Raw genomic sequence first — 26,629 nt, forward strand, 5'->3', positions numbered from 1 at the left:
AGTGAAAGTTGTTGCACAATGTCACAAATGCAGGCAACAGCACTGTAGGTACATGGGCAAGTTAAGCTTGATTAGACTCCTCCTTCCCAGTTTCCACCAGCCCCTTGCCAGCATTTCTTATCCAAATCTTTGCCTATTTTATCAAGTTACATGAGTGTCCCATCAAAAGAGGCATCCAAGCTGAAAGCAATCCATCCAACTGAGGAATCTGCTCCTAGCTGGGTCTCTGGGACCAATGGCTGCCTGCACTCTCCCCTCTTTGGGGAGATATCTAGTAAAGGGGCTGAGAGAGATGGCAATGACCCTTATTCTACTGGCTTGTCTTTGGGGTGAGTTGATCCTTCTCTTCTTAAATCTTCTAGTTAGAGAACAAGTACCTTTTATACTTCTCACAACTCCTTCCATGACTGCTGTGCCAAAGTCAGCTTCAAAAACAAGCAAACTCCTGGGATATTAGAGATCAAACAAATAAGGATCTATAACAAAATGATGCAGCGTATCCCTAGCCCAGTCCAGGAATGTTCTTGTTCAGGGCTCCAGCAATCCCATAACAGGAGCCTTGTAGCACTGTTTGGGTCAAGTAGTATTAGAAGACTATTCAGCTGGAAAGGAGGAAGGAGATCTTTTCTATTTCCCATTCTCCTGAAACCTTTTTTTTTAGTATTATAATGTATTTAAAAATATTTACATCCCACTTTTCCATTAAACAAAATGTCCTTGGCAGTTTGTAAACAGTATTAAAAAAAAAAAAAAAGATGGGTGGGGTGGGGACTATTACAAGTTTTTAAAAGATGGACTCAGGGTGGACAGTACAGAAAAGCAACATAACAAATCTAACAATCTAACATTATTTTGAGGCTGCGTTGAAGGGTGAAACCATCTCAGGGCAGCATACAAGATAAAAACCACATGGATTCATTTTGCAGATTCACTAAAACAATTATCGCAGCATACTAATTGTCTCACGGAAAAGAAAGGTGCTCTGTGATCAGTGATGATGCTTGCTGTACAATATTGAAAACTGAGCTTACAACTTGCATACAGCACAGGTACAACATGGGCCATCTTTGCTGGCCCCAGGCACTCCTCATTGGTATTTGGGCCTGAAAGACCAAGGAAAAGCGTGGGTGCATGGAGGGTAAGTTGTAAGCAAGCATGACAACCACTGAGCTATTTCAACAGAGCTAAACTCCCTTCCGGTAAGGTTGTTGGGGCACTTTCAGTTTCGCTGTCACTGCACTGCTTATTAGTTCCATTTCACAATGAGGCATATATGTATTTCAACGACCTATGCATTTTTTTTTACATACTTGCTAGGAATAATCACCTTAAATACGCTAATTCAATGAACAGAAAGTTATGGTTTACCAAAAGAAAGTTAAGGCTATACAGTTTGCAAACTGTAAGTCTGAAAGTTTTTCAGACTGTAAGTTTGAAAGTTAAGGCTATACATTTTGCAAACAAGCACCAAAAAGCAGGGAAATTGTGAGCTAAGGCTCACAAGCCTTAACACCACATCCTCCCTAAGGGGGCTGAAAGTACAAGTGAAATTCTCTCCCAAAGCAGATAAAACATGTGGACAGGATGGAGAAAATGATATGTAGAAGAAATTATTGGGTTGTAGAAAACAGGTGACAAATACCTTAGGGACACCTATTTTCTTTTCTTTTTCTTAGAGCAGCCCTGCCCAATCTGGCACCCTCCTCCACATGTGTTGGACAGCAACCTCCATCACTGTTAACACTGTAAATTGCTCCCTGCAGTAGAACTCATTACTTCAGTCCTTGCAGCTCGTATGAAGTTCTGTTTGGCAGGCTTGTGTGTGTGTGTTGGGTTGGAGGAGGGCGGGGAGGGGAGGGGAGGGGGGTTGAATCTTCTAGGAAACAAGTATGCAAGGAGCCCACTTTTCCCAGCAGCTTCAGTCACCCCCCCACGAGTGCCCCACACAGCAAAACCTTCTCTTTTTCTTTCTCAGCCACCAATGCTGTGTCACAAATGGCAGCCCCCCGCATTCCGAAATTCAAAATTAACTGTAGTGGGGGAGGGGGAGGGAGGGAAAGAGAGAGAAAGAAAGCTACTGAGCATGTCTTGGCATATTCTTACTCCCATTGACTATCATTACATGGGAAAACCTTAGTAAAAAATAAAAAATTGAAGTTCAAAGAACAATACTTTTCAACAACTCCAATACAGGAAGAATAGAAAGCCATCATTGTTCCACGTGAACACCTTTTGGTCTCTTCAGACACTGTAACTATAAAAAAGGATGCCAAACTCCTCACCCCCCTCAATCACTTTTGACAGAGGGAGGTTTTTGATGGTTTGTTTTGGGTCTTTAAAGTGCTCTTTCTCCCTCAAAATTTTCACGGTATGTAAAATGAACACTTTTTTCCTGAAAACTGAAATCTTCAGAAAGATTGGTCAAGCTTTCAGTTCAGAATGGTCAGAATGCCCCACTCACCCAATCGATCCCTAACAGTAGAACGTTCAATTTACTGAGGTGCCTTAACATTGGTGTCACTACTGCAATGCCTGTAATTACAACTTTGAATGTTCCAAGCTGGCCTAACATTGCATGTGGAATTGGCACCCACCCATTGTTAGTAATGAGGCCTTGCTCAATGTGGATGTGTCCACATTAAGTGTCCAACAAGTATAGACATGTCCAACAGGTTGTACAGTCTGGATTTTGCAAATAAATTGCTACAACACTTCAGTGTTTCTGCAGTCAACAAAGACAGTAACCCATAGTAAATGGATGGATACAAACCTTCCCATGGCTAGAGACATGGAACTACAGAACCTATACAGAGGTTATCTTCATTAAGGAGAGAAGAAGGTTTACCCAATTCATTTACAAAAGAATGTCCAGTAATGTAGGAATAGACAAAATCACAGTGGAGAAACGATATCCAGGGGGAGGGATAACTGAAATGACAAATTTCTTAATAGCAGCCCCTGCCCCTCCATGGAGCAGTCTGACAAGTAGTCCATCTAGCCCAATAATGTCTACTCTAACTGTCCAGCGCTTCAGCCAAATTCTCCCCCCAATTACCTAAATTCTACTTGAGAAGCTGGAGAATGAACATATGAACTTCTGCATAGGGTGAGAAATTCCTTTCAGTTGGTTTTTGACCAGCATTAATCCAATTTCCAGTTCCCATAACTGAGCACAGACTAGAACAAAAGCTGCAAACTAATGTACACAATCTGTACATTTCTGAGCTTGCAGAGTGATTTGCACAATGAAAATAATGCCTTTGAAACATAAGTACATTTGAAAAATGTGCATGAAAAATGTACAGATGCGAATAATGTGAACAAATAGGCTTCTGACAATGGGAAATATTGCATACATTCAAAACTGCTCGTAATAGACGTGTAACTTTTGCAAAATGCACATGAAAAAAAACATTAGCATATATGAAATCCTCCCCCCAAATCCTCCTGCTTGCACCAGGATGAAAGACTCCATTGACATTCGTGGAGGCTTCTTTGCAAATGATCATCCACAGAAGGCACAATACATCTGCTGCTAACCACTATTTAAATTCGATTTTACCTAGATGTGGGTTTCACTGCAAACACCGGCCAACTTGAGATCAGGTTGATGAATGGTCCGAGTCACTGCAGTGGAAGAGTTGAAGTGTTCCATCATGGTGAATGGGGCACCATCTGTGATGATAACTGGGATATCAGCGATGCCAGCGTTGTATGCCAGCAGCTGGGCTGCGGGGATGCAAGATCAGCCCCAGGTGAAGCACAGTTTGGAAGGGGAACTGGTCCCATCTGGCTGGATGATGTCCAGTGCACTGGGATAGAACCAGCACTCAACCAATGCCAGGCAAACTCTTTGGGAGAACATAACTGCAATCATGGAGAAGATGCTGGCGTTGTGTGCATATGTAAGTTCATTAACAATGTGTTCATTCACACTTTACATTTGTCACTGATGATGTCCTCATTATCACATTGTCTTTCTAGTAACTGAGTTATCTTATAGACATTAGTGTCACTATGATGAGGAGCTTTTCTTGAATATGAAAAAAATCACTATTTTCCACTCTTTGATTTCAACCAGCTCCTCCTGACATGGCAGCCTTGCCCACTATGGAAGGATGGCTACAGACCACTTCAGAACTCCACACCTCAGGTAATAAGGAATATTGTATTGTAGAAGAGTCAGACAAGTTGCAAAATCTGGGTTTTGCAGTTCCATTACTCCCACACCTTAGTGTTTCTGCAGTCAATGAAGGCATGAAGTCAGAAAAAAATGAATGGGTGGAACTGTGCCATGGCTAGTGTTGGCTTTTGACCAGAATTGAAACAATTTGCAGCTGCCCTTGCACTCAGACCCAGCCACAGTCTGCAAACGCACTTCTGTTCATTTCAGAGCTTGCAGTGAGATTTGCAGAAAGATAAATAAATAATGCCTTTCAAAACTCAGTACATTTGGAAAAAATGTATAGATTTGAAATTTATCCACAAATAAGCTTTTCTCAATGGGATAAACTGCATAGCTTTGGAACAGCTCACAATTCAGCAAAACACACACTAAAAGGAACATTGATCTATATGACATCCTCCTCCAACACCTGCTATTTGCCCCGAGATTAATGACTACGTTGACATTTGTGGAGGCTTCTTTGCAAATGGTCATCCACAGAAGACACGATCCTTTTCCCACCTGTTGACCACCATTTCTATTCGATTTTACCTAGATGTGGGTTTCACCACAAAGACCGGCCGAGTTGAGATCAGGTTGATGAATGGTCCGAGTCGCTGCAGTGGAAGAGTTGAAGTGTTCCATCATGGTGAATGGGGCACCATCTGCGATGATAACTGGGATATCAGCGATGCCAGCGTTGTATGCCAGCAGCTGGGCTGCGGGGATGCAAGATCTGCCCCAGGTGGAGCACAATTTGGAAGTGGAACTGGTCCCATCTGGCTGGATGATGTCCAGTGCACCGGGACGGAACCAGCACTCAACCAATGCCAGGCAAACTCTTTGGGGGAACATAACTGCAATCATGGAGAAGATGCTGGCGTTGTGTGCATATGTAAGTTGATCAACAATGCGTTCATTGACACTTTACTTTTCTCACTGATAATGTCCTCGTTTTCTCACTCTCTTCCTATCAATTCAGTTATTTTATAGACACTAAATGTCACTATGATTAGGAGCTTTCGCTGAATATGAAAAAAAAAAAAATCACTATTCTCCACTCTTTGTTTGGAAACAGCTCCTACCGAGACGGCAGCCTTGCCCACTGTGAAAGAATGGCTACACAATTCTTCAGAACTCCACACCACAGGTGATAAGGAATATTGTATTCTACAAGAGCTATAAAAGCTGCATTACCTGGTTCTGCAATTCCTTTACTCCCACACTTTAGTTTTTCTGCCATCAAACAAGGCAAAAATTTAGAGAAAATTGATGTGTGCAACTTTGACAAGGCTGGAGATATGGAGCTATAGAATAACTCCTTGATTCAGCCCCTCACCCCCAACAGCCCCTTTTTCCAAGCAGATTCAGCCACAGCCCATTAGGACAGCATACTGTGTCTCCTATGGCTAGAGATGGGTTTTGACCAGAATTGAACCTGGCCAAAGCACAGCAAGCACTTACCTGTCTCGCAAGGCCTCGATTTGCTGAGAATGTTGGGTAAATGCAAAGATGTTAGACAAGAATGGCCATGTCACCCTGAAATGAGTTCTCTGCTCTCTTCCCTGGGATTTCTCCTGAGTTTGCTCCTCCGGCTCATGTTCCTGCTAGAAACTTCAAAGAGATCTTATGGACACTAAATGTCACTGTATGGATGAGAGGTTTTATGCAACAGAAAAATAATCTCTATTTTTCATGCATATTCTAAGCTGTCCCTGTTGATACGGCAGCCTCGCCCACTGTGGAAGATTGGGTACTGATCGACCCTTCACAGCACCATACCTCAGGAAATGAGGAATATTACAGTTTAGAAGATGGGGGGGTGGGGGGTTGGAATGAAACTGCTCACATGAGTACATTTTGCTGCTGCCGGCCAAGAAACAGCCTCGGAATAGTTGGACGGATGGGACGTTGCCTCAGCTGGAGATTTGGAGCTAGAGAACACATCCTAGAGAGACATAATCTTCAGTCAGAACAGAACTGGGTTCACAGGGTTCATTCCCAAAGCAATGTCCACTCATGCAGGAATAGGAAAATTAACTGTAGAGAAGCAATATCTAGGGGGAGGGATAATTAAAGTGACAAATTTCTCCTGAACACCACCTGCCCCTCTATGGGGCATTCTGATTCGTGGACCTTCTACCCAAGTAGCACCTCTGCTAAGTTGCAGTAGTTCGCCATCGTTTCTGCCAAATTCTCTGCCAATTCGCCAAATCTTACTTGAGAAACTGGAAAGTGAACGTATGACCATCGGCAAAGGGGTGTGTGAGACATTCCGTTCTGTGTGTTTTTCACCAGAACTGTTCATGTTTGCAGCTCCTGTAACCAAACTGATACTCAATCACAATCTGTGATCTGAAGTCTGTACACTTCGGAGCTTGCAGTGTGATATGCAGGGAAAGGGGATCTTTGAAAAATGAATCTATCTGACAATATATGCATACAAAACGCAAAGATATGAAAGTTCTACACAAACAGGATTTTGTCAAAGGGAGAAAATGCAAACATTCAAAACTGCTCACATTTGAGGTGTACATTGTGCAAAATGCCATGACAACAAACATTAATAAATAAGAAACCCTCCCCCCAAATCTGCTCTTTGCATCGGGATGAAAAAGTCCATTGGAATTAGTGGTAGCTTCTTTACAAACCGTCATCATCCACTCAAGACACAATCCTTCTCCTGCATGCTAACCACATTTTAAATCGATTTTACCTAGATGTGGGTTTCACCTCAGACACCGGTCAAGTTGAAATCAGGTTGATGAATGGTCCGAGTCGCTGCAGTGGAAGAGTTGAAGTGTTCCATCATGGTGAATGGGGCACCATCTGTGATGACAACTGGGATCTCATCGATGCCAGCGTTGTATGCCAGCAGCTGGGCTGTGGGGATGCAAGATCTGCCCCAGCTGAAGCACAATTTGGAAGTGGAACAGGTGCCATCTGGCTGGATAATGTCCAGTGCACCGGGACGGAACCAGCACTCAACCAATGCCAGGCAAACTCTTGGGGAGAACATAACTGCAATCATGGAGAAGATGCTGGCGTTGTGTGCATATGTAAGTTGATCAACAATGCGTTCATTGACACTTTACTTTTCTCACTGATAATGTCCTCGTTTTCTCACTCTCTTCCTATCAATTCAGTTATTTTATAGACACTAAATGTCACTATGATTAGGAGCTTTCGCTGAATATGAAAAAAAAAATCACTGTTCTCCACTCTTTGTTTGGAAACAGCTCCTACCGAGATGGCGGCCTTGCCCACTGTGGAAGGATGGCTACACACCTTTTCAGAACTCCACACCACAGGTGATAAGGAATACTGTATTCTACAAGAGCTATAAAAGCTGCATTACCTGGTTTTGCAATTCCTTTACTCCCACACTTTAGTTTTTCTGCCATCAAACAAGGCAAAAATTTAGAGAAAATGGATGTGTGCAGCTTTGACTAGGCTGGAGATATGGAGCTATAGAGCAACTCCTTGATTTAGCCCCTCACCCCCAACAGCCCCTTTTTCCAAGCAGATTCAGCCACCGCCCATTAGGACAGCATACTGTGTCTCCTATGGCTAGAGTTGGGTTTTGACCAGAATTGAACCTGGCCAAAGCACAGCAAGCACTTACCTGTCTCGCAAGGCCTCGATCTGCTCAGAACGTTGGGTAAATGCAAAGATGTTAGACAACAATGGCCATGTCACCCTGAAATGAGCTCTCTGCTCTCTTCCCTGGGATTTCTCCTGAGTTTGCTCCTCCGGCTTGTGTCCCTGCTACTTCATCACCAGCAGCTTCCTTCTGTGCAAGAAACTTCACAGCGATCATATGGACACTAAATGTCACTGTATGGATGAGAGGTTTTATGCAACATAAAAATAATCTCTGTTTCTCATGCATATTCTAAGCTGTCCCTGCTGATACGGCAGCCTCGCCCACCGTGGAAGATCGGGTAATGATCGACCCTTCACAGCACCATACCTCAGGTAATGAGGAATATTACAGTTTAGAAGATGGGGGGGTGGGGGGTTGGAATGAAACTGCTCACATGAGTTCATTTTGCTGCTGTCGGCCAAGAAACAACCTCGGAATAGTTGGACGGATGGGACGTTGCCTCAGCTGGAGATTTGGAGCTAGAGAACACATTCTAGAGAGACATTATCTTCAGTCAGAACAGAACTGGGTTCACAGGGTTCATTCCCAAAGCAATGTCCACTCATGCAGGAATGGGAAAATTAACTGCAGAGAAGCAATATCTAGGGGGAGGGATAATTAAAATGACAAATTTCTCCTGAACACCACCTGCCCCTCTATGGGGCATTCTGATTCGTGGACCTTCTACCCAAGTAGCACCTCTGCTAAGTTGCAGTAGTTCGCCATCGTTTCTGCCAAATTCTCTGCCAATTCGCCAAATCTTACTTGAGAAACTGGAAAGTGAATGTATGACCATCGGCAAAGGGGTGTGTGAGACGTTCCGTTCTGTGTGTTTTTCACCAGAACTGTTCATGTTTGCAGCTCCTGTAACCAAACTGATACTCAATCACAATCTGTGATCTGAAGTCTGTACACTTCGGAGCTTGCAGTGTGATATGCAGGGAAAGGGGACCTTTGAAAAATGAATCTATCTGACAATATATGCATACAAAACGCAAAGATATGAAAGTTCTACACAAACAGGATTTTGTCAAAGGGAGAAAATGCAAACATTCAAAACTGCTCACATTTGAGGTGTACATTGTGCAAAATGCCATGACAACAAACATTAATAAATAAGAAACCCTCCCCCCAAATCTGCTCTTTGCATCGGGATGAAAAAGTCCATTGGAATTAGTGGTAGCTTCTTTACAAACCGTCATCATCCACTCAAGACACAATCCTTCTCCTGCATGCTAACCACATTTTAAATCGATTTTACCTAGATGTGGGTTTCACCTCAGACACCGGTCAAGTTGAAATCAGGTTGATGAATGGTCCGAGTCGCTGCAGTGGAAGAGTTGAAGTGTTCCATCATGGTGAATGGGGCACCATCTGTGATGACAACTGGGATCTCATCGATGCCAGCGTTGTATGCCAGCAGCTGGGCTGTGGGGATGCAAGATCTGCCCCAGCTGAAGCACAATTTGGAAGTGGAACAGGTGCCATCTGGCTGGATAATGTCCAGTGCACCGGGACGGAACCAGCACTCAACCAATGCCAGGCAAACTCTTGGGGAGAACATAACTGCAATCATGGAGAAGATGCTGGCGTTGTGTGCATATGTAAGTTGATCAACAATGCGTTCATTGACACTTTACTTTTCTCACTGATAATGTCCTCGTTTTCTCACTCTCTTCCTATCAATTCAGTTATTTTATAGACACTAAATGTCACTATGATTAGGCGCTTTCGCTGAATATGAAAAAAAAATCACTGTTCTCCACTCTTTGTTTGGAAACAGCTCCTACCGAGATGGCGGCCTTGCCCACTGTGGAAGGATGGCTACACACCTTTTCAGAACTCCACACCACAGGTGATAAGGAATACTGTATTCTACAAGAGCTATAAAAGCTGCATTACCTGGTTTTGCAATTCCTTTACTCCCACACTTTAGTTTTTCTGCCATCAAACAAGGCAAAAATTTAGAGAAAATGGATGTGTGCAGCTTTGACTAGGCTGGAGATATGGAGCTAGCCTATAGAGCAACTCCTTGATTTAGCCCCTCACCCCCAACAGCCCCTTTTTCCAAGCAGATTCAGCCACCGCCCATTAGGACAGCATACTGTGTCTCCTATGGCTAGAGATGGGTTTTGACCAGAATTGAACCTGGCCAAAGCACAGCAAGCACTTACCTGTCTCACAAGGCCTCGATCTGCTCAGAACGTTGGGTAAATGCAAAGATGTTAGACAAGAATGGCCATGTCACCCTGAAATGAGCTCTCTGCTCTCTTCCCTGGGATTTCTCCTGAGTTTGCTCCTCCGGCTTGTGTCCCTGCTACTTCATCACCAGCAGCTTCCTTCTGTGCAAGAAACTTCACAGCGATCTTATGGACACTAAATGTCACTGTATGGATGAGAGGTTTTATGCAACATAAAAATAATCTCTGTTTCTCATGCATATTCTAAGCTGTCCCTGCTGATACAGCAGCCTCGCCCACCGTGGAAGATCGGGTAATGATCGACCCTTCACAGCACCATACCTCAGGTAATGAGGAATATTACAGTTTAGAAGATGGGGGGGTGGGGGGTTGGAATGAAACTGCTCACATGAGTACATTTTGCTGCTGTCGGCCAAGAAACAACCTCGGAATAGTTGGACGGATGGGACGTTGCCTCAGCTGGAAATTTGGAGCTAGAGAACACATTCTAGAGAGACATTATCTTCAGTCAGAACAGAACTGGGTTCACAGGGTTCATTCCCAAAGCAATGTCCACTCATGCAGGAATAGGAAAATTAACTGCAGAGAAGCAATATCTAGGGGGAGGGATAATTAAAATGACAAATTTCTCCTGAACACCACCTGCCCCTCTATGGGGCATTCTGATTCGTGGACCTTCTACCCAAGTAGCACCTCTGCTAAGTTGCAGTAGTTCGCCATCGTTTCTGCCAAATTCTCTGCCAATTCGCCAAATCTTACTTGAGAAACTGGAAAGTGAACGTATGACCATCGGCAAAGGGGTGTGTGAGACATTCCGTTCTGTGTGTTTTTCACCAGAACTGTTCATGTTTGCAGCTCCCATAACCAAACAGATACTCAATCACAATCTGTGATCTGAAGTCTGTACACTTCGGAGCTTGCAGTGTGATTTGCGGGGAAAGGGGGCCTTTGAAAAATGAATCTATCTGACAATATATGCATACAAAACGCAAAGATATGAAAGTTCTACACAAACAGGATTTTGTCAAAGGGAGAAAATGCAAACATTCAAAACTGCTCACAATTGAGGTGTACATTGTGCAAAATGCCATGACAACAAACATTAATAAATAAGAAACCCTCCCCCAAAATCTGCTCTTTGCATCGGGATGAAAAAGTCCATTGGAATTGGTGGTAGCTTCTTTACAAACCATCATCCACTCAAGACACAATCCTTCTCCTGCACGCTAACCACATTTTAAATCGATTTTACCTAGATGTGGGTTTCACCTCAGACACCGGTCGAGTTGAAATCATCAGGTTGATGAATGGTCCGAGTCGCTGCAGTGGAAGAGTTGAAGTGTTCCATCATGGTGAATGGGGCACCATCTGTGATGACAACTGGGATATCAGCGATGCCAGCGTTGTATGCCAGCAGCTGGGCTGTGGGGATGCAAGATCTGCCCCAGCTGAAGCACAATTTGGAAGTGGAACTGGTCCCATCTGGCTGGATGATGTCCAGTGCACCGGGACGGAACCAGCACTCAACCAATGCCAGGCAAACTCTTGGGGAGAACATAACTGCAATCATGGAGAAGATGCTGGCGTTGTGTGCATATGTAAGTTGATCAACAATGCGTTCATTGACACTTTACTTTTCTCACTGATAATGTCCTCGTTTTCTCACTCTCTTCCTATCAATTCAGTTATTTTATAGACACTAAATGTCACTATGATTAGTAGCTTTCGCTGAATATGAAAAAAAAAATCACTGTTCTCCACTCTTTGTTTGGAAACAGCTCCTACTGACATGGCGGCCCTGCCCACTGTGGAAGGATGGCTACACACCTTTTCAGAACTCCACACCACAGGTGATAAGGAATACTGTATTCTACAAGAGCTATAAAAGCTGCATTACCTGGTTTTGCAATTCCTTTACTCCCACACTTTAGTTTTTCTGCCATCAAACAAGGCAAAAATTTAAAGAAAATGGATGTGTGCAACTTTGACTATGCTGGAGGCATGGAGCTATAGAGCAACTCCTTGATTTAGCCCCTCACCCCCAACAGCCCCTTTTTCCAAGCAGATTCAGCCACCGCCCATTAGGACAGCATACTGTGTCTCCTATGGCTAGAGTTGGGTTTTGACCAGAATTGAACCTGGCCAAAGCACAGCAAGCACTTATCTGTCTTGCAAGGCCTCGATCTGCTCAGAATGTTGGGTAAATGCAAAGATGTTAGACAAGAATGGCCATGTCACCCTGAAATGAGCTCTCTGCTCTCTTCCCTGGGATTTCTCCTGAGTTTGCTCCTCCGGCTTGTGTCCCTGCTACTTCATCACCAGCAGCTTCCTTCTGTGCAAGAAACTTCACAGCGATCTTATGGACACTAAATGTCCCTGTATGGATGAGAGGTTTTATGCAACATAAAAATAATCTCTGTTTCTTATGCATATTCTAAGCTGTCCCTGCTGATACGGCAGCCTCGCCCACCGTGGAAGATCGGGTACTGATCGACCCTTCACAGCACCATACCTCAGGTAATGAGGAATATTACAGTTTAGAAGATGGGGGGTGGGGGGTTGGAATGAAACTGCTCACATGAGTACATTTTGCTGCTGCCGGCCAAGAAACAGCCTCGGAATAGTTGGACGGATGGGACGTTGCCTCAGCTGGAGATTTGGAGCTAGAGAACACATCCTAGAGAGCCATTATCTTCAGTCAGAACAGAACTGGGTTCACAGGGTTCATTCCCAAAGCAATGTCCCCTCATATAGGAATAGGAAAATTAATTGTAGAGAAGCAATATCTAGGGGGAGGGATAATTAAAATGACAAATTTCTCCTGAACACCACCTGCCCTTCTATGGGGCATTCTGATTCGTGGACCTTCTACCCAAGTAGCACCTCTGCTAAGTTGCAGTAGTTCGCCATCGTTTCTGCCAAATTCTCTGCCAATTCGCCAAATCTTACTTGAGAAACTGGAAAGTGAACGTATGACCATCGGCAAAGGGGTGTGTGAGACATTCCGTTCTGTGTGTTTTTCACCAGAACTGTTCATGTTTGCAGCTCCTGTAACCAAACTGATACTCAATCACAATCTGTGATCTGAAGTCTGTACACTTCGGAGCTTGCAGTGTGATATGCAGGGAAAGGGGACCTTTGAAAAATGAATCTGACAATATATGCATACAAAACGCAAAGATATGAAAGTTCTACACAAACAGGATTTTGTCAAAGGGAGAAAATGCAAACATTCAAAACTGCTCACATTTGAGGCGTACATTGTGCAAAATGCCATGACAACAAACATTAATAAATAAGAAACCCTCCCCCCAAATCTGCTCTTTGCATCGGGATGAAAAAGTCCATTGGAATTAGTGGTAGCTTCTTTACAAACCGTCATCATCCACTCAAGACACAATCCTTCTCCTGCATGCTAACCACATTTTAAATCGATTTTACCTAGATGTGGGTTTCACCTCAGACACCGGTCAAGTTGAAATCATCAGGTTGATGAATGGTCCGAGTCGCTGCAGTGGAAGAGTTGAAGTGTTCCATCATGGTGAATGGGGCACCATCTGTGATGATAACTGGGATATCAGCGATGCCAGCGTTGTATGCCAGCAGCTGGGCTGTGGGGATGCAAGATCTGCCCCAGTTGAAGCACAATTTGGAAGTGGAACTGGTCCCATCTGGCTGGATGATGTCCAGTGCACCGGGACGGAACCAGCACTCAACCAATGCCAGGCAAACTCTTGGGGAGAACATAACTGCAATCATGGAGAAGATGCTGGCGTTGTGTGCATATGTAAGTTGATCAACAATGCGTTCATTGACACTTTACTTTTCTCACTGATAATGTCCTCGTTTTCTCACTCTCTTCCTATCAATTCAGTTATTTTATAGACACTAAATGTCACTATGATTAGGAGCTTTCACTGAATATGAAAAAAAAAATCACTGTTCTCCACTCTTTGTTTGGAAACAGCTCCTACCGAGATGGTGGCCTTGCCCACTGTGGAAGGATGGCTACACACCTTTTCAGAACTTCACACCACAGGTGATAAGGAATATTGTATTCTACAAGAGCTATAAAAGCTGCATTACCTGGTTTTGCAATTCCTTTACTCCCACACTTTAGCTTTTCTGCCATCAAACAAGGCAAAAATTTAGAGAAAATGGATGTGTGCAACTTTGACTAGGCTGGAGATATGGAGCTATAGAACAAGTCCTTGATTCAGCCCCTCACCCCCAACAGCCCCTTTTTCCAATCAGATTCAGCCACCGCCCATTAGGACAGCATACTGTGTCTCCTATGGCTAGAGTTGGGTTTTGACCAGAATTGAACCTGGCCAAAGCACAGCAAGCACTTACCTGTCTCACAAGGCCTTGATCTGCTCAGAACGTTGGGTAAATGCAAAGATGTTAGACAACAATGGCCATGTCACCCTGAAATGAGCTCTCTGCTCTCTTCCATGGGATTTCTCCTGAGTTTGCTCCTCCAGCTTGTGTCCCTGCTACTTCATCACCAGCAGCTTCCTTCTGTGCAAGAAACTTCACAGCGATCTTATGAACACTAAATGTCACTGTATGGATGAGAGGTTTTATGCAACATAAATAATCTCTATTTTTCATGCATATTCTAAGCTGTCCCTGCTGATACGGCAGCCTCGCCCACCGTGGAAGATTGGGTACTGATCAACCCTTCACAGCACCATACCTCAGGTAATGAGGAATATTACATTTTAGAAGATGGGGGGTTGGGGGTTTGTGCAGTGAAACTGCTCACATGAGTACATTTTGCTGCTGTCGGCCAAGAAACACCCTCGGAATAGATGAATGGATGGGACGTTGCCTCAACTGTAGATTTGGAGCTAGAGAACACATCCTAGAGAGACATTATCTTTAGTCAGAATAGAAGTGGGTTCAGTTGTATCTTCAGTCAGAACAGAAGTGGGTTCAGTTCAGAACAGAAGTGGCTAGAGTTGGGTTTTGACCAGAATTGAACCTGGTGAAAGCACAGCAAGCACTTACCTGTCTCGCAAGGCCTCGATCTGCACAGAATGTTCGGTAAATGCAAAGATGTTAGACAAGAATGGCCATGTCACCCTGAAATGACTCCGGCTCGTATCCCTGCTACTTCATCTCCAGCATCGTCCTTCTGTGCAAGAAACTTTACAGTGATCTTATGGACACTAAATGTCACTGTATGGATGAGAGGTTTTATGCAACATAAAAATAATCTCTATTTTTCATGCATATTCTAAGCTGTCCCTGCTGATACGGCAGCCTCGCCCACCGTGGAAGATTGGGTACTGATTGACCCGTCACAGCACTATACCACAGGTAATGAGGAATATTACATTTTAGAAGATGTGTGTGTGGGGGGGTGGGGGGGGTCGGAATGAAACTGCTCACATGAGTACATTTTGCTGCTGCCGGCCAAGAAACAACCTCGGAATAGATGGACGGATGGGACGTTGCCTCAGCTGGAGATTTGGAGCTAGAGAACACATCCTAGAGAGACATTATCTTCAGTCAGAACAGAACTGGGTTCACAGGGTTCATTCCCAAAGCAATGTCCCCTCATATAGGAATAGGAAAATTAACTGTAGAGAAGCAATATCTAGCTGGAGGGATAATTAAAATGACAAATTTCTCCTGAACACCACCTGCCCTTCTATGGGGCATTCTGATTCTTTGACCTTCTACCCAAGTCGCACCTCCGCTAAGTTGAGGTAGTTCGCCATCGTTTCTGCCAAATTCTCTGCCAATTCACCAAATCTTACTTGAGAAACTGGAAAGTGAAAGTATGACCATCGGCAAAGGGGTGTGTGAGACATTCCTTTCTGTGTGTTTTTCACCAGAACTGATCAAGTTTGCAGCTCCCATAACCGAACAGATACTCTCTCTTTTTAAATATATTTTTATTTATTTTATCTTTATAAATGAAATAAACAATACCCCAAATACCAACAACCTGATCAATACTACAATTTCCCGGCAATACAACATTCTGATGAGGACACCACAATAACAAAAAGAAAAGGAAACGGAAAAGAAAAGGAAAAGGAAAAGAGAGGAGGAATGGAAGAAAAAGAAGATTCTTTCCCCCTCCCTCCCCCCTCCCTCTCCATCTCTTTTAAAGAATTAAGTTTAAACTCCAGTACCCCCCAGCCTCCGATGCTATTCTATTTAAAAAACTCTATCTATAACCTTCACAATCTTACAGTTTAATAAACAACCTTACATTTCAATATGTCATCAATCTCATATCAAAGAAACAGGTCTGAAGTTCATTCCCAGTTGCCTATATTAACAACAACAACAATTAAAAGAAATATAGTGTTACATAATAATAAAACTTGAAATAAACCTTCAACAATCAATGCATATTCAGAATTACCCTCAAACAATACATTTAAATACAGCATACCATATCTATTTTGAAATAAAAAATAATAAAAATATAAAGAAAAGCAAGAAAAAAGAAAGAAAGATGGAAGAGAATAAACGAATATATGTATACTCATTTATCTTCTGACCAAGCCTGGATCATGTAGACTAAACACAAGCAGTTAACAAAACTTGTTTAAAGATTCCAGTTCATGGGGTTCTAACAGAAATCTCATGCATTTTTACGTTCAGCCATGCCTCTTCCATTTCATGATTTTGAAACTTATTCATCTGACCTTCAGACACAATACAAAGTGTAGCAGGATATTTTAAGTAATACTGTAAGTTCATTTCTTTTGCTTTGATAAATTGCCTTCTTTTATTCACCACCCTTTGATTAGGGATGTCAGAGAATTCCGCCATGGATCTCTGTGAGGCCGAATGCCAGTGCATATGGCCCCCCGAAATCTGTGGTGGAACGAAGCCCCCGCCCCCCCAACCCAAGAAAGGCGCACAAAACGGAGCACTTACCTGCTGCTGTCTGTGCTGACTTGCGAATGGCAGCCGCCCTGCGGCCGCCATTAGCTTCCTCATCATAGCCATGATAGGCTATGTAAATACTTACGTAGCCTATCATGGCAGCTTCGCAGGACGGAAATGGCGGCCGCTATGGCAGCCGCCATTTCCGTCCACAGCAGCCCGTCCACAGCCGGAACTCTGGTTGTGGGCAGAGCCGTCGTGGAGTGGAGCCGGCCAGGGAGGATTCCGGGGGGAGGGACGAGGCTCTTCCCCCCCACACTGCGAATCACATCTGCGAAAAGGTAAGTGACTTTTGTACATCCCTACCTTTGATGTAATCTGGAAACAACATATCTTTATCTTGTTTCCAGGAAAGGCTTCCACCCTCTCATGCCAAACGCAGGATATAATTCTTTGTGGAGACTTTTGTAAATTGGACTATGATGGTATAGTCAGTCCTTTTAGCATTTGGCACATGAAATGCCTGCTCAATATCAAGTAAATAATCTGATGGGATAGGGAGTATCTCATGCAAAAGTTTATCCACAAAAATAGGCAATTTTACATCATTAGACAGATTTTTAATCCCAATAATACGTACATTGGATCTTCACATGAAAGCCTCCAGTTGAGAAATTCTGTCAGAGACATTTTTAAAACATATTTGTGTCGTAGTTTCATTCCCTACCATTCGATCTTCTAGCTCGTTAATTTTCATCTCCTTTTTTTTGCCATGACTCATTAATTAAACCCATAGCTCCTTGCAAGGCTGTGATGGAATTTTGGATTAAATCCAGACTTTTGGCTTGCTCTGTAAATTGTGAAGATAAAGCCTTTATCAGAGTAAATAATTCCCCTATATCTTCTGTTTTTGAAATTTTTGACACAGGAGGTATGGGGGGACTTAGCGGTAATACCAGCCCCTTTCTTCTCTTCGGTGTAGTCATGTTTCTCTCAAACAGATCTTGCAGGTCCTCCGATGTTCTCAAATATTGTTAATATTTCTTAAATCATCCCTCAGGAGTTGTTGATATTTCTTAAAGTATATATTATTATGGAACACGTCAGCCCTGTTTTCTCCTATGAAATAGGAGTTTCAGAACAACTTTTTGTGTTGGTAAAGCTCTGGGGAGATAATTCTGGAATCCAGCCTCCCCACTAACTCGTTCGGGGTACTTTTCTACAAGATGTTATCCAGAGCTGCTTTGCCCCCCACTTTTAATTCCAGTGGGGAGATGAAAAGGTTTTTCAACCTTTTAAAAAGCTTCTCTGTTTGAGAAAGCTCCCACGGAGAACCCGTGGGAAGCTGCAAGAGAGACATCGGTTCCAACGGGATGTCCTGTAACCAAACAGATACTAAATCTCAATCTGCGATCTGAAGTCTGTACACTTCGGAGCCTGAAGTGTGATTTGCGGGAAAATGGCCTTTCAAAAATGAGTCTATCTGAAAATATATGCATACAAAATGCATAGATTTGAAAGTTCTACACAAACAGGGTTTTGTCAAAGGGAGAAAATGCAAACATTCAAAACTGCTCACAACTGAAGTGTACATTGTACAAAATGCACATTACAACAAACATTAATAAATAAGAAATCCTCCCCCCAAACCTGCTCTTAGCATTGGGATGAAAAAGTCCATTGGAATTAGTGGTGGCTTCTTTACAAACCATCATCCACTGAAGACACAATCCTGTCTTGAAAATGGACTGTGGAATTTTGAGCAGGCTGGAGATACGGAGCTATAGAACAACTCCTTGATTCAGCCCCTCACCCCCAACAGCCACCTTTTCCAAGCAAATTCAGCCACCGCCCATTGGGACAGCATACCATGTCTCCTATGGCTAGACTTGGGTTTTGACCAGAATTGAACCTGGCCAAAGCACAGCAAGCACTTACCTGTCTCGCAAGGCCTCGATCTGCTCAGAATGTTGGGTAAATGCAAAGATGTTAGACAAGAATGGCCATGTCACCCTGAAATGACTCTGGCTCGTGTCCCTGCTACTTCATCACCAGCAGCGTCCTTCTGTGCAAGGAACTTCACAGAGATCTTATGGACACTAAATGTCACTGTATGGATGAGAGGTTTTATGCAACATAAAAATAATCTCTATTTTTCATGCATATTCTAAGCTGTCCCTGCTGATACGACAACCTGGCCCACCGTGGAAGATTGGGTACTGATTGACCCGTCACAGCACCATACCTCAGGTAATGAGGAATATTACATTTTAGAAGATGTGTGTGTGTGGGGGGGGGGGTGCAATGAAACTGCTCACATGAGTATATTTTGCTGCTGTCGGCCAAGAAACAACCTCAGAATAGATGAATGGATGGGATGTTGCCTCAGCTGTAGAGAACACATCCTAGAGAGACATTATCTTCAGTCAGAATAGAAGTGGGTTCAGTTGTATCTTCAGTCAGAACAGAAGTAGGTTCAGTTCAGAACAGAAGTGGCTAGAGTTGGGTTTTGACCAGAATTGAACCTGGCCAAAGCACAGCAAGCACTTACCTGTCTTGCAAGGCCTCGATCTGCTCAGAATGTTGGGTAAATGCAAAGATGTTAGAAAAGAATGGCCATGTCACCCTGAAATGAGCTCTCTGCTCTCTTCCCTGGGAAACTGCTCACATGAGTACATTTTGCTGCTGTCGGCCAAGAAAGAACCTCGGAATAGATGAATGGATGGGACGATGCCTCAGCTGTAGATTTGGAGTTAGGGAACACATCCTAGAGAGACATTATCTTCAGTCAGAATAGAAGTGGGATCAGTTGTATCTTCAGTCAGAACAGAAGTGGGTTCAGTTCAGAACAGAAGTGGCTAGAGTTGGGTTTTGACCAGAATTGAACCTGGCCAAAGCACAGCAAGCACTTACCTGTCTTGCAAGGCCTCGATCTGCTCAGAATGTTGGGTAAATGCAAAGATGTTAGACAAGAATGGCCATGTCACCCTGAAATGAGCTCTCTGCTCTCTTCCCTGGGATTTCTCCTGAGTTTGCTCGTGTCCCTGCTACTTCATCACCAGCAGCTTCCTTCTGTGCAAGGAACTTCACAGCGATCTTATGGACACTAAATGTCACTGTATGGATGAGAGGTTTTATGCAACATAAAAATAATCTCTATTTCACATGCATATTCTAAGCTGTTCCTGATGATACGGCAGCCTCGCCCACCGTGGAAGATTGGGTACTGATTGACCCGTCACTGCACCATACCTCAGGTAATGAGGAATATTACATTTAAGAAGATGTGTGTGTGTGTGGGGGGGTGCAATGAAACTGCTCACATGAGTATATTTTGCTGCTGTCAGCCAAGAAACAACCTCGGAATAGATGAATGGATGGGACGTTGCCTCAGCTGTGGATTTGGGTTAGAGAACACATCCTAGAGAGACATTATCTTCAGTCAGAACAGAAGTAGGTTCAGTTCAGAACAGAAGTGGTTAGAGTTGGGTTTTGACCAGAATTGAACCTGGCCAAAGCACAGCAAGCACTTACCTGTCTTGGAAGGCCTCGATCTGCTCAGAATGTTGGGTAAATGCAAAGATGTTAGACAAGAATGGCCATGTCACCCTGAAATGAGCTCTCTGCTCTCTTCCCTGGGAAACTGCTGACATGAGTACATTTTGCTGCTGTCGGCCAAGAAACAACCTCGGAATAGATGAATGGATGGGAAGATGCCTCAGCTGTAGATTTGGAGTTAGAGAACACATCCTAGAGAGACATTATCTTCAGTCAGAATAGAAGTGGGTTCAGTTGTATCTTCAGTCAGAACAGAATTGGGTTCAGTTCAGAACAGAAGTGGCTAGAGTTGGGTTTTGAACAGAATTGAACCTGGCCAAAGAACAGCAAGCACTTACCTGTCTCGCAAGGCCTCGATCCGCTCAGAATGTTGGGTAAATGCAAAGATGTTAGACAAGCATGGCCATGTCACCCTGAAATGACTTTGGCTCGTGTCCCTGCTACTTCATCACCAGCAGCTTCCTTCTGTGCAAGGAACTTCACAGTGATCTTATGGACACTAAATGTCACTGTATGGATGAGAGGTTTTATGCAACATAAAAATAATCTCTAATTTTCATGCATATTCTAAGCTGTCCCTGCTGATACAGAAGCCTCTCCCACCGTGGAAGATTGGGTAGTAATCGACCCTTCACAGCACCATACCTCAGGTAATGAGGAATATTACATTTTAGAAGATGTGTGGGGGGGGTTGCAATGAAACTGCTCACATGAGTACATTTTGCTGCTGTCGGCCAAGAAACAACCTCGGAATAGATGGATGGATGGGATGTTGCCTCATCTGGAGATTTGGAGTTAGAGAACGCATGCTAGACAGACATTATCTTCAGTCAGAATAGAAGTGGGTTCTGTTGTATCTTCAGTCAGAACAGAAGTGGGTTCAGTTCAGAACAGATTTGGCTAGAGTTGGGTTTTGACCAGAATTGAACCTGGCCAAAGCACAGCAAGCACTTACTTGTCTCGCAAGGCCTCGATCTGCTCAGAATGTTGGGTAAATGCAAAGATGTTAGACAAGAACGGCCATGTCACCCTGAAATGAGCTCTCTGCTCTCTTCCCTGGGAAACTGCTGACATGAGTACATTTTGCTGCTGTCGGCCAAGAAACAACCTCGGAATAGATGGATGGATGGGATGTTGCCTCAGCTGGAGATTTGGAGTTAGAGAACGCATCCTAGACAGACATTATCTTCAGTCAGAATAGAAGTGGGTTCTGTTGTATCTTCAGTCAGAACAGAAGTGGGTTCAGTTCAGAACATAGTTGGCTAGAGTTGGGTTTTGACCAGAATTGAACCTGGCCAAAGCACAGCAAGCACTTACTTGTCTCGCAAGGCCTCGATCTGCTCAGAATGTTGGGTAAATGCAAAGATGTTAGACAAGAATGGCCGTGTCACCCTGAAATGAGCTCTCTGCTCTCTTCCCTGGGAAACTGCTCACATGAGTACATTTTGCTGCTGTCGGCCAAGAAAGAACCTCGGAATAGATGAATGGATGGGACGATGCCTCAGCTGTAGATTTGGAGTTAGGGAACACATCCTAGAGAGACATTATCTTCAGTCAGAATAGAAGTGGGATCAGTTGTATCTTCAGTCAGAACAGAAGTGGGTTCAGTTCAGAACAGAAGTGGCTAGAGTTGGGTTTTGAACAGAATTGAACCTGGCCAAAGAACAGCAAGCACTTACCTGTCTCGCAAGGCCTCGATCTGCTCAGAATGTTGGGTAAATGCAAAGATGTTAGACAAGAATGGCCATGTCACCCTGAAATGAGCTCTCTGCTCTCTTCCCTGGGATTTCTCCTGAGTTTGCTCGTGTCCGTGCTACTTCATCACCAGCAGCTTCCTTCTGTGCAAGGAACTTCACAGCGATCTTATGAACACTAAATGTCACTGAATGGATGAGAGGTTTTATGCAACATAAAAATAATCTCTATTTTTCATGCATATTCTAAGCTGTCCCTGCGGATACGGCAGCCTGGCCCACCGTGGAAGATTGGGTACTGATTGACCCGTCACAGCACCATACCTCAGGTAATGAGGAATATTACATTTTAGAAGATGTGTGTGTGTGTGGGGGGGGAGGGTGCAATGAAACTGCTCACATGAGTATATTTTGCTGCTGTCGGCCAAGAAACAACCTCGGAATAGATGAATGGATGGGACGTTGCCTCAGCTGTAGATTTGGGTTAGAGAACACATCCTAGAGAGACATTATCTTCAGTCAGAACAGAAGTAGGTTCAGTTCAGAACAAAAGTGGCTAGAGTTGGGTTTTGACCAGAATTGAACCTGGCCAAAGCAGAGCAAGCACTTACCTGTCTCGCAAGGCCTCGATCTACTCAGAATGTTGGGTAAATGCAAAGATGTTAGACAAGAATGGCCATCCATCCATCTATTCCAAGGTTGTTTCTTGGCCGACAGCAGCAAATTGTACTCATGTGAGCAGTTTCATTGCAACCCCCCCCCACATCTTCCAAAATGTAATATTCCACAGCTTCCACTTCTGTTCTGACTGAAGATACAACTGAACCCACTTCTATTCTGACTGAAGATAATGTCTCTCTAGGATGTGTTCTCTAACTCCAAATCTACAGCTGAGGCAACATCCCATCCATTCATCCAAAGCACAGCAAGCACTTATCTGTCTTGCAAGGCCTCGATCTGCTCAGAATGTTGGGTAAATGCAAAGATGTTAGACAAGAATGGCCATGTCACCCTGAAATGAGCTCTCTGCTCTCTTCCCTGGGATTTCTCCTGAGCTTGCTCCTCCGGCTTGTGTCCCTGCTACTTCATCACCAGCAGCTTCCTTCTGTGCAAGGAACTTCACAGCGATCTTATGGACACTAAATGTCACTGTATGGATGAGAGGTTTTATGCAACATAAAAATAATATCTAATTTTCATGCATATTCTAAGCTGTCCCTGCTGATACAGAAGCCTCTCCCACCGTGGAAGATTGGGTACTGATCGACCCTTCACAGCACCATACCTCAGGTAATGAGGAATATTACATTTTAGAAGATGTGGGGGGGGGGGTTGCAATGAAACTGCTCACATGAGTACAATTTGCTGCTGTCAGACAAGAAACAACCTTGGAATAGATGGATGGATGGGATGTTGCCTCAGCTGGAGATTTGGAGTTAGAGAACGCATCCTAGACAGACATTATCTTCAGTCAGAATAGAAGTGGGTTCAGTTGTATCTTCAGTCAAAACAGAAGTGGGTTCATTTCAGAACAGATTTGGCTAGAGTTGGGTTTTGACCAGAATTGAACCTGGCCAAAGCACAGCAAGCACTTACCTGTCTCGCAAGGCCTCGATACACTCAGAATGTTGGGTAAATGCAAAGATGTTAGACAAGAATGGCCATGTCACCCTGAAATGAGCTCTCTGCTCTCTTCCCTGGGAAACTGCTGACATGAGTACATTTTGCTGCTGTCGGCCAAGAAAGAACCTCGGAATAGATGAATGGATGGGACGTTGCCTCAGCTGTAGATTTGGAGTTAGAGAACACATCCTAGAGAGACATTATCTTCAGTCAGAATAGAAGTGGGTTCAGTTGTATCTTCAGTCAGAACATAAGTGGGTTCAGTTCAGAACAGAAGTGGCTAGAGTTGGGTTTTGAACAGAATTGAACCTGTCCAAAGCACAGCAAGCACTTACCTGTCTCGCAAGGCCTCGATCCGCTCAGAATGTTGGGTAAATGCAAAGATATTAGACAAGAATGGCCATGTCACCCTGAAATGACTTTGGCTCGTGTCCCTGCTACTTCATCACCAGCAGCTTCCTTCTGTGCAAGGAACTTCACAGTGATCTTATGGACACTAAATGTCACTGTATGGATGAGAGGTTTTATGCAACATAAAAATAATCTCTAATTTTCATGCATATTCTAAGCTGTCCCTGCTGATACAGGAGCCTCTCCCACCATGGAAGATTGGGTACTGATCGACCCTTCACAGCACCATACCTCAGGTAATGAGGAATATTACATTTTAGAAGATGTGGGGGGGGGTTGCAATGAAACAGCTCACATGAGTACATTTTGCTGCTGTCGGCCTAGAAACAACCTCGGAATAGATGGATGGATGGGATGTTGCCTCAGCTGGGGATTTGGAGTTAGAGAACGCATCCTAGAGAGACATTATCTTCAAAGGGAGAAAATGCAAAAATTCAAGACTGCTCACAATTGAGGTGTACATTGTGCAAAATGCACATGACAACAAACATTAATAAATAAGAAATCCTCCCCCAAAACCTCCTCTTTGCATCGGGTTGAAAAAGTCCATTGGAACTGGGGGTGGCTTCTTTACAAATGGTCATCCACAGAAGACACAATCCTTCTCCTGCATGCTAACCACATTTCAAATCGATTTTGCCTAAATGTTGGTTTCACCTCAGACACCAGTCAAGTTGAGATCAGGTTGATGAATGCTGAGTCGCTGCAGTGGAAGAGTTGAAGTGTTCCATCATGGTGAATGGGGCACTATCTGTGATGATAACTGGGATATCAGAAAACTGGAACCTTGCCATTGCTAGAATTGGGTTTTGACCAGAATTGTTCCTGGTCAAAGCACAGCAAGCTTTGATCTGTCTTGCAAGGCCTTGATCTGCCCAGAATGTTAGGCAGATGTTGAAAAGACGTTACTGGATAATGGCCATGTCATCATTAAATGAGCTCTGTGTTCCCTTCCCTGCCCTGAGGTTGCTTCTCCTGCTGTTGTCCCCACTCCTTCATCACCAGCAGCTTCCTTCTGTATAGGGATGTACGAAAGTCACTTACATTCGTGGTGGGGGAGAGGCGCTCTGTACCTCCCCCCGAAATCCTACCCCAGCTGGCTCCATTCCGTGGCGACTCCGCGGAGCCGTCAGCTGGGTGCATCCACACAGGAGGTCTGCGGACGCAAATGGCGCCGTTTGCGTCCCTTCGCTGAGCTGTGATAGGCTACGTAAATATTTACATAGCCTATCACGACAAAAGTGGGGACGCAAATGGCAATTGCTACGCCATTTGCATCCCCAATTTTGCTGTGATAGGCTACGTAAATATTTACGTAGCCTATCACGGCTCAGCGAAGGGACGCAAATGCCATAGCGGCCGCCATTTGCATCCCTGCTTTTGCCGTGATAGGCTACGTAAATATTTATGTAGCCTATCGTGGCAAAAGCGGGGACGCAAATGGCGGCTGCTTTGACATTTGCATCCCTGCTCTGAGCCGTGATAGGCTACATAGATACTTACGTAGCCTATCACAGCTTGCCAGGGACACAAATGGCAGCCAGCATAGCGGCCGCCATTTGCGGCTGCAGCCAGCAGTGGCTGGATCCGCTGGAGCTCCCACTGCCGCGGGAGCTGCCGCTGGAGCCACTGCTGGAGCCAGGTAGGCTCCATTTCGTGGGGCTTTTGTGGGATGGTGGGGAATTCACTGGAATTTGGCCTCCCTGGGAACTGTGGCGGAATTCTCTAACATCCCTACTTCTGTATAAGGAAGTTCACAGACATTTAATAGACACTAAATGTCACTGTATGGATGAGAGCTTTTACTCAACATGAAAATAATTTCTAATTTTCCTTCATATGTTAAGCCATCCCTGCTGATATGGCAACCTCGGCCACCGTAGAAGAATTGGTACTGATCGACACTTCACAGCGCCATACCTCTGGTAATGAAGAATATTACATTTTAGAAGATTTGGGGAGTTTATAAGGATGTACGAAAGTCACTTACATTTTCGAAGGGTGACATTTGCAGTGGGGAGGAGGTGCTCCGTCCCTCCCCCCGAAATTCTCTCCGGCCGGCTCTCCTCCGCGGAGATTCCATGGAGCCGCCAGCCAGGGCCGTCCACAGCCAGACATCCAGCCGCTGGGCAGCCTGAAGGGATGCAAATGGCGGCGGCCGTAGCCGCCGCCATTTGCATCCCTGTATTTTGCCGTGATAGGCTACGTAAATATTTACATAGCCTATCACGGCAAAACAACAACAACAACAGCGAACGCAAATGGCGGTGGCTACGGCAGCCGCCATTTGAATTCCCCTTTTTTTTTTGCTGTGATAGGTTACGTAAATATTTACGTAGCCTATTACAGCGGGAAAAAAAGGGAACGCAAATGGCAGCCACTAAGCCATTTGCACCCCTCTTTTACCATAATAGCCCACGTAAATATTTACGTAGGTTATCACGGCAAAAAAAAAAGGGAACGCAAATGGCGGCAG

The 26,629-nt window shown here is 44.2% G+C and overlaps 1 protein-coding gene across 1 annotated transcript in view; it reads left to right on the forward strand.

Moving 5' to 3' along the window:
- The first annotated feature begins 292 nt into the window (after positions 1-292).
- Positions 293-26,629, forward strand: part of LOC146341677 (scavenger receptor cysteine-rich domain-containing protein DMBT1-like) — a 67,538-nt gene continuing 41,201 nt past the window's right edge. Inside the window, exons 1-17 of the mRNA XM_084805152.1 lie at positions 293-329; positions 3,567-3,905; positions 4,082-4,153; positions 4,722-5,060; positions 5,244-5,315; positions 6,886-7,224; positions 7,405-7,476; positions 8,066-8,143; positions 9,077-9,415; positions 9,595-9,666; positions 10,261-10,338; positions 11,269-11,610; positions 11,791-11,862; positions 12,452-12,529; positions 13,458-13,799; positions 15,260-15,337; positions 19,040-19,117. Coding sequence (XP_084661278.1) covers positions 293-329; positions 3,567-3,905; positions 4,082-4,153; positions 4,722-5,060; positions 5,244-5,315; positions 6,886-7,224; positions 7,405-7,476; positions 8,066-8,143; positions 9,077-9,415; positions 9,595-9,666; positions 10,261-10,338; positions 11,269-11,610; positions 11,791-11,862; positions 12,452-12,529; positions 13,458-13,799; positions 15,260-15,337; positions 19,040-19,117 — 2,827 coding nt within the window. The remainder of the gene's footprint in view (positions 330-3,566; positions 3,906-4,081; positions 4,154-4,721; positions 5,061-5,243; positions 5,316-6,885; positions 7,225-7,404; positions 7,477-8,065; positions 8,144-9,076; positions 9,416-9,594; positions 9,667-10,260; positions 10,339-11,268; positions 11,611-11,790; positions 11,863-12,451; positions 12,530-13,457; positions 13,800-15,259; positions 15,338-19,039; positions 19,118-26,629) is intronic.

Source organism: Heloderma suspectum, chromosome 6 (assembly GCF_057233095.1).
Source record: "Heloderma suspectum isolate Gila_16-S chromosome 6, 16-S_ref, whole genome shotgun sequence".
Lineage (NCBI taxonomy): Eukaryota > Metazoa > Chordata > Lepidosauria > Squamata > Helodermatidae > Heloderma > Heloderma suspectum.